This window comes from Branchiostoma belcheri, unplaced genomic scaffold (assembly GCF_001625305.1).
Source record: "Branchiostoma belcheri isolate BF01 breed outbred unplaced genomic scaffold, Haploidv18h27 scaffold39, whole genome shotgun sequence".
NCBI lineage: Eukaryota > Metazoa > Chordata > Leptocardii > Amphioxiformes > Branchiostomatidae > Branchiostoma > Branchiostoma belcheri.
This window is the reverse complement of record NW_017804009.1, coordinates 964,074-983,061: the sequence shown is the minus strand read 5'-3', so window position 1 is coordinate 983,061 and position 18,988 is coordinate 964,074. Positions and strand designations below refer to the sequence as shown.

The 18,988-nt window shown below is 41.5% G+C and overlaps 1 protein-coding gene across 1 annotated transcript; it reads left to right on the top strand.

The window, feature by feature from the left end:
- The first annotated feature begins 5,609 nt into the window (after positions 1-5,609).
- LOC109476695 lies at positions 5,610-16,344 on the top strand. Its single transcript, XM_019777701.1, has 9 exons — positions 5,610-5,692; positions 6,515-6,809; positions 8,580-8,648; positions 11,610-11,797; positions 12,579-12,898; positions 13,134-13,258; positions 14,208-14,377; positions 15,420-15,592; positions 16,280-16,344. The coding sequence occupies exons 1-9, from the start codon at positions 5,610-5,612 to the stop codon at positions 16,342-16,344; spliced, it is 1,488 nt and encodes a 495-aa protein (XP_019633260.1).
- Positions 16,345-18,988: the final 2,644 nt, after the last annotated feature.

Here is an 18,988-nt window from a genome sequence, read left to right as displayed (position 1 = left end):
AAAAAAAACAAAAAAAAAAAAAAAAAAACGGACGCCATATATAAAAAGGTAACGATCATTCCCCCACAACCTCTGCTTGGAGAGTAAGCCGGCTTTATAGTGGTTTGTTACTTTTTTGCAAACCAGTTTCTTACAAAGGAGGCGTTATATGCGACATGAAGGGGACTATAGCTTGAGAGGATGGAGAATGTTCGCCACCGTGCTGATACCGTGCATGACTGATGACGTGGTTTTCAGGAATCATGTACCCGTTTTTCGGCTCATCACTCACATTCTGCACAAACCGTATAGTTAGATCGAGCTAAAACAACTTTTGAGTTGTAAAATGTTGACCTTTATTCCAACACACAGGTTACACAGAGACCAAATTTTCAACGCCTTCATCAGGATAATTAGTGACCAATCACTTCAAAACGTCATCTCGTGAGAGTTACGGTTACAGGCACGTGACCTTACTCGCGAGAGTTTTGAAGTGGTTGGTCATCCTGATGAAGGTGACAGTGGTCGTTGAAAATTTGATCTCTTTTTTCATCTTTGTGTTGGAATAAAGTTCAACATTTTACTATTATGTTTTGTTTTTATGTCGTTGGCGGCGTGAAACTAAGTTGTTAATGTGCCGTCACCATGTCGATTTTTCTGATAATGTCGTAGTTTTTGTACGATGATAAAAAATAGGACATTGTCGGGAAAATCGTTGAAGTTTGTAACAACAACAATCATTATTGACATGGCGACTTTCATACAAAAAAACATACAAACAAGTGAATACAAATGAATTAACCTACGTAACAAATGATTACAAGTATGTAAATAAATTAACATGGCGAATTCGACCTGCCATTCATACTAATATATATTTACCTGTTTGTATACAGTAACTAAAGGTTATCTCTTTCTGAAATGTATTTATATTTATCTGTTGGATGTCAGATGTACACAGCCTAGCCAGTGGTGTACAGCCTCAGGGTGGTTAGTAGCGGGATATCCGGACCAGACAACTCTATTATGCAGATGTAATTACGCGTAGGTGTTTCTCATATCCACCTCATCATGGAACTCAGGAAGCGAAACGGGCAGGTCCAGCGAAGAAAGGGATTCAAATAGATAACGGTCGTGTACCCCGCGGGGTGGTAGGAAATTGGTAGTCACCCTACTCAGCAATCTACAGAACTTGGTAGGGTCTTTCTTTGATGTACACAACATGTCCGAATAATTCTTATGTCACATTTTACTTAGAGGATCACCCGATTTACACCCAGATACAAACTGTAACATTTTGACAATAACCCAAACTTACGTTATCAATACCAAACGGTTTGTATTAGATTAGCGCCTACAAAACATGTTCTTCCTTACCATTCATTATTCATTATCATAATCACTGTGTTGCCATTTTTTTACCCATTTGCTGCTCCCTGTTGTTTTTGTGATAGTCATGTATTTTGTCACTGTATACTTGTATGTTTGGTGGTGAGGTTAGAATTAGCTACAGCTAGAGTACCTCACCACCATGTCCTGTATTATACATGTAACATGTCGAATTCCAATTAAAAAATTTGGTTGAACAGCAAGAATCGGTCGGATCGGTCGGGGGGGGGGTCTCAATCCACCTCAACATGGAACGTAGGAAGCGAAACGGGCAGGACCAGCGAAGAAAGGGATTCAAAAAGATAACGGTCGCCGTACCCCGCAGGGTGGTAGGAAATTGGTAAAACAGCATGAATCGGCCTAGGATGTGGGGGGGGGGGGAGGCAAATCATGTTATATGTTATATAACATGTTATATAAGATTTAAATTTAAAATTCATTTATAGATTCTGGAGCTATTGCTTCAATTTTTTTGTTTATGTTTGTATTTTTTAACATACAATTTCTAATTAACGTTATTTACCAATTACTTTTGTTATTTATTGTTACTATTTGATTTGTTACCGTTATTATATTGATCGAATTTTTCAATTACTTATTGTTATTTATTGTTACCATTTGATTTATTACCATTAGTACAGTTGTCAATTAATTCAGTCGGGGGAAGATCACGGACAAGCCATTATGGCTTCTTATCTTTCCCCTGCATATCCTATTTTACTGTAATATGTTCATTCTTCTATCTGATTATATGCGAATAAACAAACAAATTTAAACAAACAAACAAAATCCACCTCATCATGCTTATTACATGTCCAGCTTATACTGTAGATAGACAAAAATTAAATGAATATAGTCACAAGTAAATGTAGTAAACCTTTGCCAAAGACAAACATATAGCATATAGACACTTCCAATCTACTTATGTCATGCCCCGACTCCATATCTATGTACCTAGGACAATACATATGTAGTGCTTTAGGAAATAGAGAAAGAATTGTGACAGACAGAAATGTTTAATATCATGTGCATCATGGCAATACGCCATTTACGTTGTATTTATGTAGTTTTAGCTTCCAGGAATTGACTAGTATGATTCTAAAGACCACATTGTCATCCTTGCCATACATTGTACCATGTACAACTGTCGAGCAATAAAGATCATATATATATCATTCATTCATGGAAAACAGGAAGCGAAACAGGAAGGGCCAGCGAAGAAAGGGATTCAAATAGATAACGGTCGTGTACCCCGCGGGGTGGTAGGAAATTGGTAGAACAGCAGGAGGGGGGGGGGGTAATTAAAGAGAACGGATGTGCGTTTGTCAATGACGAAATGTACTGGCTGCTTCTTAGCCTCTACCAGGCTTCGGAAGGCGACGTTATTTTCCGTCTCGTAAACGGTCGATGACACTTGAAAGTCGAGGCCATTTCGCTGAACCGTCCAAAAACGAGTAAAAAGTAATACATACTATAAAAGGCAATATTCTAATTGCAAAAATAAGGGAGGAGCATGTAGAATTGTAAATATTAGTGAAAAAAACAAAAAGCACAAGCTCGGATTCGAACCCGGGTCCAAAAGTATAGCTCCAAAACCCTAACCTGTTCCCAACCCCTACACCACTAAACATCACGGTGTGGATGGACCGTGCTAATAAAAGTTAGCCGTTCTGTGATATGGAACCGTTTCAAAAGGCGACGACCGTTTACGAGACGGAAATTATAGGAGGCGACTGGAGAGAGTAGAAATTGGCCGAATAGTGTGATATTATAAACATGCTATGGGAGTTGGGATGCGGCAAACTGTACTCTCTAGCCGCCCAAGTCGGGGTCGTGTGGAGTAACGGTATTAAGCATTCGGCTCAGAACTAAGAGGTCTCGGGTTCGAATCTTGCCATGTCACCGACCTTGTGCCCTTGGGAAAGGCACGTTACACGACTTTGACGTATCGAAAAGACCAGGGGTCCTTCCCGGTGTGAGTGATTAAAACCAGTCTTACACAGCTTGTACAAAACAGACTACAAAAGGCGGTTTACCGGTTATGCGAAACCAAAAAAAAAACAAAGAAAACAAACATAAATATCGCCAATAAAACATTTTACTAACACAGATAACCAAAACAATCTCATATCATCACCATTCCAATGTGTTATTAGTAATACGGAGGAACCCCTCCCTTGGCTGTCTTTTTTTAGTCTCACAGTTCTTGGCCATGTAAAGTCCAGGTATTGAACTAGGTGTCTCCATCTCCTATCTAATCGTGAACCATCTCTACTGCAGAAAGACTCAATGGGAGCATTGACGAGAAGGCATATCCCAGACTGACCACGGGAAATTAGACTATTTCCTGTCACTTAGACGCTGCAATCATCGAGCCTGAACCCCTGAAGAAAGACTGGAGTTCTCTCCAAGCATTGGCGTAGGGCTTCGGCTGATTTTTCAGCATTGGTTATTTACCCCCATTTATTTGCTACCAAAAAGAAATTGTCTTGGAAAAGCGTGCTAACTGCATTGACATGTGTTAAAGATTGAAAACAAACAATGACGCGTTTTGTTACCATTTGATGAAAAATATCATTGATACTTTTCATAATATGGTTTTTAAAAATCATGCATTACCTATTGGTAAAAATGTGCTGGCACCCCCTCTAACCCATTTTAACCAAAAAGTAATGGTACAAAATATTTCTCGGCTTAACACGTTTTTCTACCTCAGATGATTAGATAAGTACTAAATAAATGTACTAAATAATCAAGTCTGATTTTTAACGTATTTTGGGTGTTATTTTCGGGCTTTTTTTCTTTGGAATTGTATCATTTTTCACCACACAGACTTCAGGTAGCCAATGGATAGTGCCCTGCTAATTTGGTACTGTCTTACAGCCTCCAAAACATTTGTTTGGAGATGGAGAGCTAGCACTGGGCGACAGACTAAAAAAAACGTACGTGCTTAGACACGTACGTAGCTATGTGTGGGGCGAAAAAAAAGTGAATTCGCATGAAGTACTAGTTCCATATAACCAACCATACATTACTATACTAGCCTCTACCAGGCTTCAGATGCGGCTGGAAAGACTAGAAATTGGCCAAATAGACAGATAACATGCCATGGGAGTTGGTCTGCTAAAGGAGTATGATTTGCCGATCTCCTGTCATGTTACATTCTATATCTGGCCGATTTCTGCTATTTCAAGGCACCGTGTTGCAGCCGCTTCTAAAGCCTGGTAGAGGCTATCACTATACCAGTCTGCGGAGGAAGGGTTCCGCATGTTTAATAAATGGTTTTTGGTCAAACATTACCCGTGCAATCACAGCCTTTTATAGTGCTGAATTGATGCAGGGTTTACAATCACATAATACACATGATACATTTAACATGTTTGCTTCACACGCTTTTGTGGAACTGTCGCAAGGGTCTGTGGGGTCTGTGTCGCATGGGTAAGTCGTGTAAAGTGCCTTTCCCAAGGGCACAACGTCGGGGCGCATGTCCAGACATGTCCCGGGTACGACTCGGGATCGAACCCGGGTCTCCCCGTTTCATAGTCGAACGTTCTACCACTGCGCCACCCGACGCCACATGAGGTTGTTGGTATCCCTCGATAAATGTGAAGGACACAGTACCAGCGGATGTAAAGTTTTGTGGCGGCAAAATAAAGGATGCGCACGCATGATTTCCCAAAAGCCTCACGGCCATATATATTTTTCCAGTACCCGGTAGAAATACAATACAGAGAAAATATGGTGTATCTACGCATATCTTCCTGTATACTATTGGCGAAATCGTATCCATATATATCCATATCTCGTAATCACAGATGTTTCATTATGTTAATTTTGCTCTGTTTCATCTTCTTCTTCTCCAAACCAATGACCTGAACCAGAAGTCTGTCACCATGGTAACTAGTGTTGGGTTACATTATGTTGCAATATTATAGTTTTCGTTCCAAACGTTCGTACGTGATTATTGAAAGCCTATCCCAAAGCATGGTTCAGTTATGCTTGACTATTTTTGTTATGTTTCAGAACACTGTATTTGAATAGCCATGATATCACTGCGTCATATCAGAATCATGATATTCATATAATGCAGATTAAAGTTCCCCGGGGAAGCTAGAGGAAGTGATACCGCAGACTTTATTAAAGAAGCTGGCATTTAATATCCAGGTTGTTGTGTGAGAGGGTAGTTGTAGTGAGGAGGCTAGAGGGTTGACTTGTTTCGTACGGGCGGTAGAGGTGTCACCATGCTGCGGCCAGTGTCTCCGTCCTTTGTGCTGATTTTTCTGCTGCTGCCGGGGTGGCGTTTGTGCGAGGGAGAACACTACAGGTACTGTCTCTGTTATCTGTTAGGCCACATTGACTTAATTTTATAGATGCCTTCCTCTGAAGACCCCCAAACTAATGCGCGCGGGCGAATAAAACAATTCCAGTCAAAAAAATGCTGGTAAACCACAGGGATACAAAGCTGGTGTTTGTGAATTTGCGGCAGTACATGGCGACTTTTACTACAAGCCGGCACATGCTAGCTGGCCTTTTGTGGCATTTATGAGTCGACACTGTATACGTACTGAGTTCTTGAGTACAGAGGTGCTTCGGCAGCCTGGGTGCCGTTCTCCGTAGTTGCCGCCGGCTCCCTATTGTCGCTACCTCCCATGGACTACGGAGGATGGCATCCAGGCCTCGGAAGACGTGATTGTTTAGAACATGCGAAAATCAATTCGTGCGTAGTCTTCTCTACATGTCTTTTGCTTATGTCTTTGTTGAAATTATTTTCTCTCAAAATATTCTGTCTTTATATTAAGTCTATTCATATCCGCAAGTACTGCTCTACCAAATATAAAGTGGGGTCGTGTGGCGTAGCGGCAGAGTGCTCGACTCGGAACCTAGAGGTCCCGGGTTCGAGTCCTGACATGCCACCGATCTTGTGCCCTTGGGAAAGGCACTTTACACGACTTTCCTCACTTCGCTCAGGTGAAAATGAGTATTGTATTGTCCCCTGTGTTGGTGGCGGCATTAATATAAGTTTGAAAAACTTAAGTGTGTCGTCACCACGTCTTGTGATTACACGTTGGAAATTATACAAAAAAATATACACATATAAAGAGGTGAAAATAACTGATATTTTTACCTTCTACACTTGGACCAACAGCGGTTTTGGATGGAAGTTCCCAACAACCCAAAACCCAACAAAGGGAAACACCGACCCTTGGCGGGAGTTTCACTTCGACCTCGACCCAACACCGAGCAACAACAACGACTTGCCGTCACAGGGCGGCAACTTGACAACGACCAAGAACAACAACAACAACAACCTTCAGTCGGGGTTACCAACTAACGACGAATCAACAACGGCTAAGAACGACTACAAAACGAGCGAAGGGGATCTGCAATGGAAGTTCCGTGCAAAGCGCGACTTTGATGCCATCATGGAAAACATGGCCCAGGTATGTGCGAGCTCGTTTCTTAGCACTGTATCAATTTTCTTTTTAACTCATTTTTTTCACTAGTAAGGACACAGCGTCTTAATTTTATCGATGACATCCCCGCGCGCATTGATTTTTGCCTGTTCTCAAAAAAAAAAAGATCATGTCCCCCGAGGCTCTGGCCTGGCTCTAGGCCTGGGTAGTCCATGGTAATTAGCGACAATACGGAGCCGGTGGTTACTCTGGAGGATGGCACCCAGGCTACCGAAGCTCCAGTGCCGATTCATAAATTCCACAAAAATCCAGCATGTGCCGGCTTGTCGTATACGTCGCTAAGTACTGTCGCAAATTCACAATACCAGCTTTGTATTCCTGTGGTGTTTAGTAGCGTTTTTATTTTTGGCCAGAATTTTTTTATTCGCCCCCGCGCACTAGTTTGGGGGTCTTCAGAGGATTTCATCCATATAACTAAGTCGGTGTGGCCTAAAGGCTTCTGATTCGATTCGTCTTTTAGCGATTATGACGATTGTTAACACAGATAAAGAGGCTTAACATGTGTTTGAACGGAAAAACATTTCTGAACTAAAAAAATGAGATAAATTGCTAGATCTCATTTTTTCACTAGTAAGAAGTACAAATAATTCTTTTGATAGTACAAAATAACACCCCAAGCTCATTTTTTTCAATCGAGTATGATAATTTATTGGGTTAAAAGTAAAGAAAAAAACACTAGCACCACTTTTTGTCTTAATTCGTCTTTTGACCTCTTTTACAGATATATTTTTGTACTAACTAAAGAAACAAATGCAATAATCAGGTCTTGTTTGCTTGTAATCATTAGAAATGACTAGGATACAGTTTGCTGCATGTTTAGGTAAAACTATAAGGTAAAACATTTTCTTAACGACAAATTAGACACGTTTTTTGCCATTCATTGCATAATATTGCATTTTTTATGCAAAAAAAATCAGTATGCAAGAGAATATGCCAGCTACAGAGCCATAATAAACAGTATCCATCTATGATATTGAGGTTAAGTTTTGATGTCTATCAGACACCCCTTTTTCGGAAGTATCCATTTATTTGGTCTGTACATACACAGAGGAGGTAACGTTACGTGCAAGTAACATAGTACAATATATACACTTGACAATACATACTGGCCATTGTCTTTTATGATAACTATGTCTAAAGCTTCTAAATTGAAATTTATTTCTTTTGCTTATATAAAAAAGACGCCATCTTTTGTTGTTAGCATTCATGTATAACTTGGTTACCAAACCTATTTTTTCTGCCGAGTCTCTCGTGTTCTCTCTGAAAATAGGTCTTGGCCCGCAATTTGCGTAGATTTTTTTCAAATTTTTTAAAACCTTAAAAAACTTATTATTAAAACATAGCAGATATACAATCGTACATAACAATAAATACAAAAAATCTTGATATTTGAACATGAAAGTAGTTATCTAGATGATGATCATTTAAAAAGTTACCTTTGTTATGTTCAATTTCCATAGTTTTGCTTAGTCTGTTTCTAAAAATTGTGAAGTTTGTCTTGAGATTTTTGATGACACATAGGTAAATACAATATTTAATTTTTAGCAATAAGAATACAATGTGCAAGTGCACTAACATAGTGTTGATTTTCAATTATACCGTCAAATTTCAATCATCTTTTCGTCTAGGATTCGGTCTTGTTTTGTACAACGTAGATTTGCGTAGATAACTAAAGAGATTCGGCAGCTAAAATAGGTTTGGTAATAACGAGACAAATGCATGTCCATTTTTGAACAGGTCGACATGTCGCTTTTTGAGCAGAATATCGACAAGATGAGAGTGCTTCTGAACAACGTAACTAACACGGTACGTGACAGCTGTATCTTATTTTAGTTCTGTAGGTGTTAGGAGATTTTATTTGTTTATTTATTTTATCGTGAAACAGCTAGGTTGCCCTTTCAGCTAGTAGGAACTGCTTTCCAATACATTTACACAGGACAAGACATGGTCAAGCAACAAAAGGTGGACTACAGTCAATAGAATTCAAATTGTGGGGTCGTGTGGCGTAGCGGCAGAGTGCGCGACTCGGAACTAAGAGTCCCGGGTTCGAGTCCTGACATGCCACCGATCTTGTTCCCTTGGGGAAGTCACTTAACACGACTTTCCTCACTTAGCTCAGGTGAACATGAGTATTGTCCTGCCATGTATTTGTCCCTGTGTTGGTGGCGGCATTAATATAAGTTGAAGACACTTGAGTGTGTCGTCACCACGTCTGGGGATTACATGTTGGAATAAATAAATAAATAAAATTCAATGCATCAAAAACAAAAGCATGTCCATAAATCAAAGGAGGTTGAGCCATGGTTCGGGACTTGTCAGCTAGTGGTTGGAAGTAGGTCGGCAGTGGTCGGGGCGTAGTTTTCAGTCAGTTCGATTCGATTTGTATCGAAAAGTAGGTATGGCCTAAATCTGGCCAGACTGCTCCCGAACGTCAGCCAAACTTGTTTGTGGTTGGTGGTCTGGAGAAGGTTCTAAATGTTTGACTTAAAGGCACCCAGTGCAGTTTTTTGGGCTTGGAAACCAGATTTTAAGTCAATATTCTAGTCACTTATCTACATACTAAGTTGAAATAACACTGCCCAAATATATATCGACATTCATGGAGCAAAAATGCTCAAAAGTCTGACGAAAAACGGTCACTGGAAGGACCTGGATTGATTTTCAGGGTACCACCCTGAAAATTTCATTTCATTTATTTCATTTATTTCGAAACCTTTTAGCCCTGCAGGGCTAGTCTTCCAAGGCTCAAATACATGGAATACAGGCACATCGTTGCATAATTATATACATAGGAAATAGTGCATAAGATACAGTGCAAACGTTTAAAAAGACAAGAATACATCAAACATCAAACATTTAAAGGAACGCATAAATGAATATTAACAATTTAAAAACTAGAGGTCGGCTTCATGTGACACTGTTTACTATGGCTTTCTTAAACTTGAGAAGGTTACTCAGTGTCTTGACATGATAAGGTAGGTCGTTCCACAACGATATAGCACGATACAGGAATGAGCGCTTCTTACTGTTCGTCTTAGGTTTGGGTAATCTAAAGTTGTACTGTGCAGCAGATCTGGTATTGTGAATGTGAGATACATGAACAGGCACAAGGGAGTTGTATATATACTGTGGTTCATGACTAGTGACAATCTTAAAGAACATAACCAGTGTGCTAGAGGAGAATCTCTCACTCACAGTCAGCCAACCAAGATCAATATGCATCTGCCTGGTAGGTGTATCAGGAGCACATTTCAATAATAATCTACAAGCCCTATTCTGAACTACTTGCAGTTTGCGCATGTTAGAGACTGACATGCTAGCTAAAACTGGTGCGCAATACTGTACCACTGACAAAACCAGTGCACAAACAACAACCTTACAAACTGCAAAAGGCATCGCCCACATGTGTCTTCTCAATAAGGCGATGTTCCTAGATTGTTTTGAGGCAATGTGAGTGACCTGTAAATTCCAGGTGAGCGACCGATCCATATGTAGCCCAAGCAAAACTGTCTCCCTCACTTCCTGAACCTTCTCATCACCGATAACAAGATCTAGTGAATTGTCAGGTATATTAGCAAGCCTACGTGGGGTTCCGAAAAGCATGCATTTGGTTTTAAGAATATTTAACACAAGTTTATTCATGCAAACCCAGTCTGATAAACTTACAAGGTCGGAATGCAAACCAACAGTGATGTCACTTATAGTCTTACCGGCTTTGTAGATAGATGTATCGTCTGCGTACATTTCAGGTGTACTGCTTAACACAGACAAAGGTAGGTCATTCGTAAACAGTGTAAAAATAAGCGGGCCTAAACAACTTCCCTGAGGGACACCACACTGAAGTACAGAGGGTTCAGAGAAATGACCATTGATATAAACAACCTGTGATCTAGTCTTGAGATAACTCGTCATCCATGACATAGCGTTTGAAGAAAAGCCATATGATTTAAGCTTGGCCAACAAAATATCATGGTCAACGAGGTCAAATGCGGCACTAAAATCCACAAACACTGCACCCACCAACTCGCCCCTGTCAAAAGCGTTGAGCCAATCATCAGTCATTCTTAGTAGGGCAGTGGTTGTAGAGTGATTTGGGCGATAGGCATGTTGGTGGGGTGTAATGATGTTGTTCAAAGAAAGGTAGTGCCAGATTTGATTATGCACTATCTTTTCCAATACTTTGCTCAAAGTTGGAAGTAAGCTAATGGGTCTGCTATTGCTCCCTGTCAAAGGAAGTCTGGTGTTTTTAGGTAAAGGGCAGACCTTAGCCATCTTCCACTGAGCTGGGAAATGGCATCCCGTCAGTGACAGGTTACAGATATGTCTCACAGGTGCAACAATGTAAGGTGCAGCCAATCTGACTAATTTGTTTTCTAGCTGGTCAATCCCACATGTTGTAGACATAGGTATGTCAAGTAATAATCCAAGAACATCATCCATGCTAACAGTATTAAACTGAAAATAAAGGACTTTATCTTGGGGCTTGCTTCTACAGATGCTCTAAGTATAAAATACTGACTCAAATGTGCTAATGTGGGACAGTATGTGTCAATGTATTAGCCTGGGTTCCATCCTGGTTAGTTTACGTCCGCTCCCACAGTCGCTACCACCATTTGTCTATTGGTGGTAACGACTGTGGGAGCGGACGTAAACTAACCAGGATGGAACCCAGGCTATCAATGTATTGCCTTATTCAGAATATTTCCAGTTTTGCCATCCTGAAATTGCATGGGGTGCCTTTAAATGATTTCCGTTTTTCCGTTTCAGACCGCAGTCGCCGATACCATGTTGGCCCCATATTGGCCTTTCGGTGCCAAGATGTACAAAACTCTGGTTGACGTCGTCCCGCAGACGTACGACGAGGCCAAAGCTGCGTGTGAGGCGGAGGGCGCGGTGCTCCCCACACCGAAGGACCAGACGGAGCTGAGCCGGCTCACCAGGAACCTGTTTCCGTGGTAAGCCACGCACACGGCTCGCCAAGATATTCCACCTGGTGACTGGGACAAACCAAAATGTCGGCTGACTCTATCGCTGGTTTTGTTTACATGATGTATATGCAAATCACTTGAAAACATGTGAAAACTGTCGGTAGACAAATCAACCAATCGTCACCCGTTTTTTGCCTGACGTCATGGCGATCGCTCGATATTGCTACAAACGGGGGGCTGTGATTGGCTATAAGTTGAGTAGACATGCACCGTGCACGTGACCGGAATTTTCCAGAAATTGGGCTGGAATAAATTAGTTTCCGGTTTCCTCTTTGTCATAAAACCTGTTGTTGTTTTTTCTGGAGTAATATTTCGTGGTAGTAAGGATGCTTTATCGTCTGTTCCAAGAGTAATTTATGTTTAGGCCAAAGCAAGTAAATTTTATGGATGACATCCTACACAGACTCCAAATCTAATGCGATAGGGTGAAAAAGAAACAGGGCGGGATAAAAAAAAAACAAGATTCCTACATTTTAAAATTTAATCATTTACACATTTTCATCATAAACCTTGTTAGACAAGAATTGATACCTATATTGTGCTAAGGTTACCGTCAAATATTTCAAAATCCAGTTCTCACTGAAACAACTTTTTTTCTCACTGAAACAACTCACTGAAACAACTGTTTTGTACGATTTACAGTATGGTTGAAAACTTTTTTTGAAACGGTCGAAGATTCATACGCGCGCGGATGTCATCCATATAATCAAATCAACATGGCCTAACCAGGCTAATGTTCTGTCCGCAGGCTGCTGCAGGATAGTGCGTGGTTGGGTCTGCGGAGGAACGCGACGGCAGGCGAGCATCACTGGGTGTGGGGCGACGGCGAGCCGCTAGGGGGATGGCAGCGATGGGGCGTCGGTGTCGACTGCTACCGGGACTTCCTACAACCACAGGTAGAATGGTTGCCGTCGATTTCCCTGAGACAGCGAAACGAGTTTCCCCGACCCGCGGTGCAGCCGCCCATGTGCCCGACGGAACGTCTGAACTGCGCGCATATGGGTGCTGGAGGCACCTGGACCAAGGCAACGTGTGACAACAAGGCTAAAGGGATCTGCGAAAGACCAGGTGAGAAGAATGTACATACCCTGGGTGCCAGACAAGTTTACGGGCCGCTAACCGCTAACCGCTAACCTGGTGTAGAAGCTGATGAAGACTGAGAGATTCAGTCGGAAATTTCTGCTGAGTTATTTTCGCTTTGAGTTGGAAAACAATTTAATTATCTTCATGTATTTTACCAACTCAAATGAACTTTCATGCTAGGATAACGACTTCAATTTTGCCCCCCCCTCTCTTTCTACAGTCCCTGGGTGTGAATCTGTGCGTCCACGCGAAGTGTTCCGTGTGGTAACAAATTCCAGGATGTCAGTGTACTCAAAATGGGAGGAGGTGGCATCCAGCAACTGGGCTCAGTGGAACGTAAAGGAGGTAAGTCGTCTACAAATTTGTTTGTTTTGCATAACCGGTAAACCGCCTTTATGCGTAACACACCGTACATGTACAAGCTGCGTAAGACCGGACTGTAAGGTTTGAACCTCTCACACCGAGAAGATCCCCTGCTCTTTTCGATAAGTGCGGTGAGTTCTTTAACGTGCGCAGGGTGTGGCTCTCCCCAAACACGGGACCTCCATTTAAAGTCTTATCCAAGGGACGTCCATAACCGAAGCTAGGTACTCGGTTAGGGACTCATTTCCACCTGAGTGAAGCCTTTCCCAAGGGCACAAGATGGGTGACATGGGCAGGGTTCGAACCCGCGACCTCTCAGGTGTGAGTCGAACGCGCTACCGACTGCACCACACGACCACCACGAAATATCAAATGAGGGGACCCATAGCTTGCTGGTTACCAAAACGGTAGGTTATATATAGGTTTGGTACCCAGGCTAGAGGGCCGAGAATCGTGACACTTACTGCCGAGCACAAAAGCTATCTACCACCCAGAATTCGTGACCTTAGCATGTCCAGATCACGAAATATCAAAACTGGAAGTTCCGCTGCAGTATCATAAGAAGCCGCCAGGTGGCCTAAATCTAATCATTTTGAAATCTCATCAATACCTACCCACCTACCAAGTTTCGTGGCAATGGGACAGGGTTCATATTCAACTTACTACATTTTTTTTAAAAATGACCAGAAAATTGACTCTGAAAATCTAGTTTTACTGCCCTGAAATCACTTTGAATGCTATATTTTACTGAAATAAACTCGTGCTCACTTTGAATGCTATATTTTACTGAAATAAACTCGTGCTCTGAAAATTTGAGCGCTTTGCTGTGTGATCTAACTCGAAATCGCCTCCATGCGGCGAATTCAATTACTGCAGCAAACACATCCTGCAAACCTCAATATCCAACTAACCCTGCTGTCTACCCTACAAGGTGATTGTTGAGCTGTTCAAGAATCACAGCAGCGTGGTGAAGCTGGTGTTCGACGGCAAAGGCACCGACCACCTGAACTGGTTCTCCTCGGAAACCCTGCTAGTCGCCCCGTGGACAGATCTCAATCACCCGACCTTCTTCAGTATCAAGGGGGGCGAGAAGGACGCCAGGTAATCTATCTAAAACTAGAGACGTAACATTTGCAAAGTAAATGCATAATGTTTACCTTCGGACTAGCCTGTGTATACACAAGCTCTCGGCTGGAGGTTAATGACCCCCACCCCAAGGGTGCGGCAACCTAGGGCGGCGGCCGCCAGGAGCGCGATTTAGTCAGGCTACCTTCGGACATGGTCTGCTCTGTTAATTCTTACTCAAACACATTCACATACATGTACTACTTAGTATATGGTGACAGGAGCAGAGCAGACCATGAAATTGCAACATTATGTAACCCAACACCAGTCACCATGGTGACCGACGTCAACAAATCATGTCATTGGTAAGGTCAGAGGTCACTTTTTGGAGAAGAAGAAGAGGAAGAAACAGAGCAAAAACAATATGTTTTCCTTCGGTAAATGTAATAATAGCCTGCTGGTCAAACCTATTTCAGGCCACAGCAAGCAATTTTTATTCATGACATCAGCGCGCGAATTAATTTTAGACTGGTTTTGAAAAAAAAAAACAAGAAATTTTGTTGCCTTCTGACTGAGGCCAACATGCCGAAAATGGGCAAAGATGTCTGTTGTAGGCCGATTGCAAGTACATGTTGTATGCAAGTACATATAGTATGTGACTACTCTAACTACTAAACACTACATTATGTTACATACGCATCCTTACGAACTGAATAATCTTTTTTGTTTATACTATCATAAAAGTTCATCTGTGTTGGTAGTTACATGTTTAGAATTAAAACTCTTGGTCCAACACAAAAAAGTGCTCTCACCTAGAGCTTGTGTAACGTCAACACTGGGTCAAAGGTATCTTGTAGACGATGTCGGCCCCCGTCGCGGTTCAATGAAGATGTATACCTTTGACCCAGTGTTGACGTCACACTTCAAAGAAGCCACGTGACAAGCTTCAATGGGTCAGTCTACTGAGGAAGACCAGAGTGCCTGGTCGAAAGCTCTAGGTGAGAGAACATTTTTTGTGTTGGACCAAAGGCTTTCACTCTAAACTTTTTTGTTTATATTTGTGTGTTTCCAAAAACAGGCGGTTCTTTATCCACCAAGATTACCTGGGGTGTTCGTTCGACAGAGGCTGGCTGGCGGTGTTGGAATCCCAGAATCCTCCCTGCGCCTGGGAACGACCTCATGGCTACACGGACCACAACCTACCCATCATCCTCTACTCCAAGTCGCCTGGGAAGGTCAACTGGGCTCGAGGTAAGTTGGGCTCTCTTGTAGCCATCTTGGTCCAAGCACTGAAGCAGAGGTTTAGACTTTGGCTTATTTTTACCTACATGAAAATGTAGGTATTGTTTTCGGCCTGTCTGTCTGTGTGTCTGTCTGTGTTTCTGCATACTTGTTATGGTCAGATTAACTTCAGAACGCCTTTATAGATTGTCATGAGATTTGGTATGTTGGTAGTTCTTAGAAAGGCAAAGGTGGAATCTGGGCCTCCTGGTGGATGACCTTGGTACTGCAGCAGAACGTCCCGTTTTTGTATCTTTTGTCCTGAACATGCTATGGTCGTGACTTTTTTACAGATAGCTTGTCCTGTCAGGAATAAGTGGTGTGGGTTTGGTCTCCCTATCAGCTTGTTCTGGAACTGCAGGGGGGTTTTCTGAGAAATCCTAAAAGCGGATAAATCCAGAAAGAATCATGTCTTTTTTTCTGTTTAACTTTCATTTATATCTTTTGTTATTCAAAATAAACTACAATATTTTAATGGATACATATTACAAGTCTTAACACTACTGTTAGTGCCCTGTCCCCCGTTTAATGGTACGGTCAAAAAAGTGGTTATTATTAGGATAACCGACCATTTAGGTTACGGCCTGATGACAAATGGAGCCTTCTGATTGGTCAACGCATTCTGGCTATATGATAATCGTTATTATCTACTTCCAGATCCACAAGACGTTGGCGTAGCCGACACCATGACTGTGTCCATCGTGGAGTGTCTGAAGATGTGAGCCGAGCGCGTGGAATACTCTGTAGGCAGTCTGTAGACTTGAGAAGTGTACAATCTGAAAGAATCTGTAGAACTGCGATTGGTAGTACAAGATATTTTCATGGTCATTGCTTTGTAGATCTCACCCAACTAGTTCCACCACTTTTAAGCGATCCACTAGGTTCTCCACTAGCTCACACAACTTCACCGTCCAAATTCCTTGTTCGAAATCTTACAGTGACAGTTTCTTTCCCCGTACGGCTAAGCTTTGGAATTCCCTCCCTGACAAGTGTTTCCCACCGACCTACAATCTACAGGCTTTCAAATCAAACGTTCACCCCCATCTCTTGACATAGCCATGTTTCTCTCATATTTCTAGTTCAATGCCGAGAAGTGGTCGTATAGGCCTAGCATTGAACCACTCCGATGAAAAAAAATAGATCAAAAGTGGTATAACATATTCGTGGCGCTTTGGCGCAAGTAAGTTTTTGCAATGTGGTTTCAGAATAATCGGTTTATAAAAATCTATTAACCTTTCGCTTAATGTATAGTGATATGCGACTAAGTTCTTCTATGTTGAAGCAACTTAGCAACAGAGAGATGTGACAGGTTTTTGTAGAGCAATTTTGGCCAGGATGAAATCTCGATGTTTTTGTAATTAGAATGGTGTATTGTAATGCATTTTTGATTGTTAGGCCATGTTGATTTGATTATATGGATGACATCCGCGCGTGCATGAATTTTCGGCCGTTTCCAAAAAAAAAAAAGTTTTCAACCATACTGTAAATCGTGTAAAACAGTTGCTAAATGAGCAAATATATACCATAAGTTGCAAGGAAAACATTTAGAAACGATACCAATGTCGTAGAATGCCAACATCAAAGGAAAAAAGAATGTAAAAAAATGTAAAGAAATGAATTTGAAGAGTAGATTATTCGCCATAACATATTCTGTGCCATTTGTTCAACCTTCAGAACCACGTAGATTTCATAGTGAAAGCAACTTTTTTTTTTGCAAAACTTTTTTTATTCGCACGCGCGCATCAGTTTTGGGGTTCCCAGAGGATGTCATCCATATAATCAAATCAACATGGCCTTATGGATATTGTAACGTGTTCTTGATGTGTATATGGTAAAGGGGCATTATGTAACATTATTGAACAAAAAATTGAAATATTCGAATTGAAAAAAAATGTTCGTGTGGTTGATTCCAATTTTCCACATTTTGTGCAAGTCCGCACAAGGCGCACTCATTTTGTGGTGCCACCACAAACTACCAGAATGTAAACAAACATGGCTGACAGTTATGTTTACTACTTTTCAACACACTCGTAAGACGCCATATTTTGGCACCTCCACTTCCTGAATGGCACTTATTTGCAAAGGAGTAGGGTTGATTCAACTTAATTTGTAAAGAAATGACCAGAAAATTTACTGTTTGTATCGTCGTAATGTTACATAATGTCGCTTTATGATAGGTGACCAGTATTATGTAGTACTACTTGATACCGCTAGGAGGTGCCCTAGGAACGACATATGTTTAGAACAGGCAGGTCGGTACTTATGGTAGCAGAACACAGTTTTCGCCCTATGGGGATTTCTATAGTTAAGGACCCCAAGATGACTCACTTCGACGCGGTAAGAATTATAGCAGGGTGCACTTCACAAATACGAACATCGAATATGTTTCAGAAGAAGGTACAAACAACAAAATATCTAGAAACCAAAAAATCCTGTCGGCGTATCTGCTCGTAACGTACACTTTGAAATCGCCCTCAACGGACGTGACCTGAACTGCAGCCGACTCACCCAGAAAGCCAGTTGCGCAATACGGCGCATTTATACACGAACTGCAAAACCTTCACAATTCAAATCATACAGTCTCAAACCCGACACATTCCTACACCACACAGCACAATTTACATCTGGCTGACGCTCTTATCAGGCTTTCTACCCAGCCTTCAAGAATATTCGCAGCACCACTTTCTATACCCGCGTCACAGACCCCCGGGGGTCGCCCATTAATACTGTGTTCTGCTACCTTATTCAGCTGTAGTACGAAGTTATATGTGCGACCAACGCTGAAGGAATAATACAGACATTTATTGCACATCGGAATGGACAGAACAAAACTTCAGTGATCACGAACGAACTCTTCTCTTGACACGGTTATACAGGGACTCATGACTGCACTGTCTCCCTCTACCTCCCTCATATACTCAGGGCTCGAAATACTGGATGCATGTGTACCTTCGTGTACCCAACTTTGGAGCTGTGCACCCGGGTTTTTTTTCTGTGGTTGCTCAAGTGCACCCAGATATTTTCATAAGTTTACGTATGTCTAGATGTTAAATGTATAGTAGTATACAGCGTTAACATTTAAGTGTCTGAAAAATGATAAAACCTTTCTTGTAGTACTTTTCTTTAGAAATGAAACATAATTAGTTTTTGCTGACATTCTCCTTATTTTATTTTATATGATGCACCCAAGAAAGCTTTTGTGCACCCAATTTTTAGGTTAATTGGGTGCACCAGTGCACCTTTTCCCAAAAATGAATTTCGAACCCTGCTATACTAGTACCTGTCAAGTCTGGAATGGAGGTACAACTTGTTTTAATAGGACTATAACACATGTATTTCCACCATTGTTGTCATGTTACTGGCAGG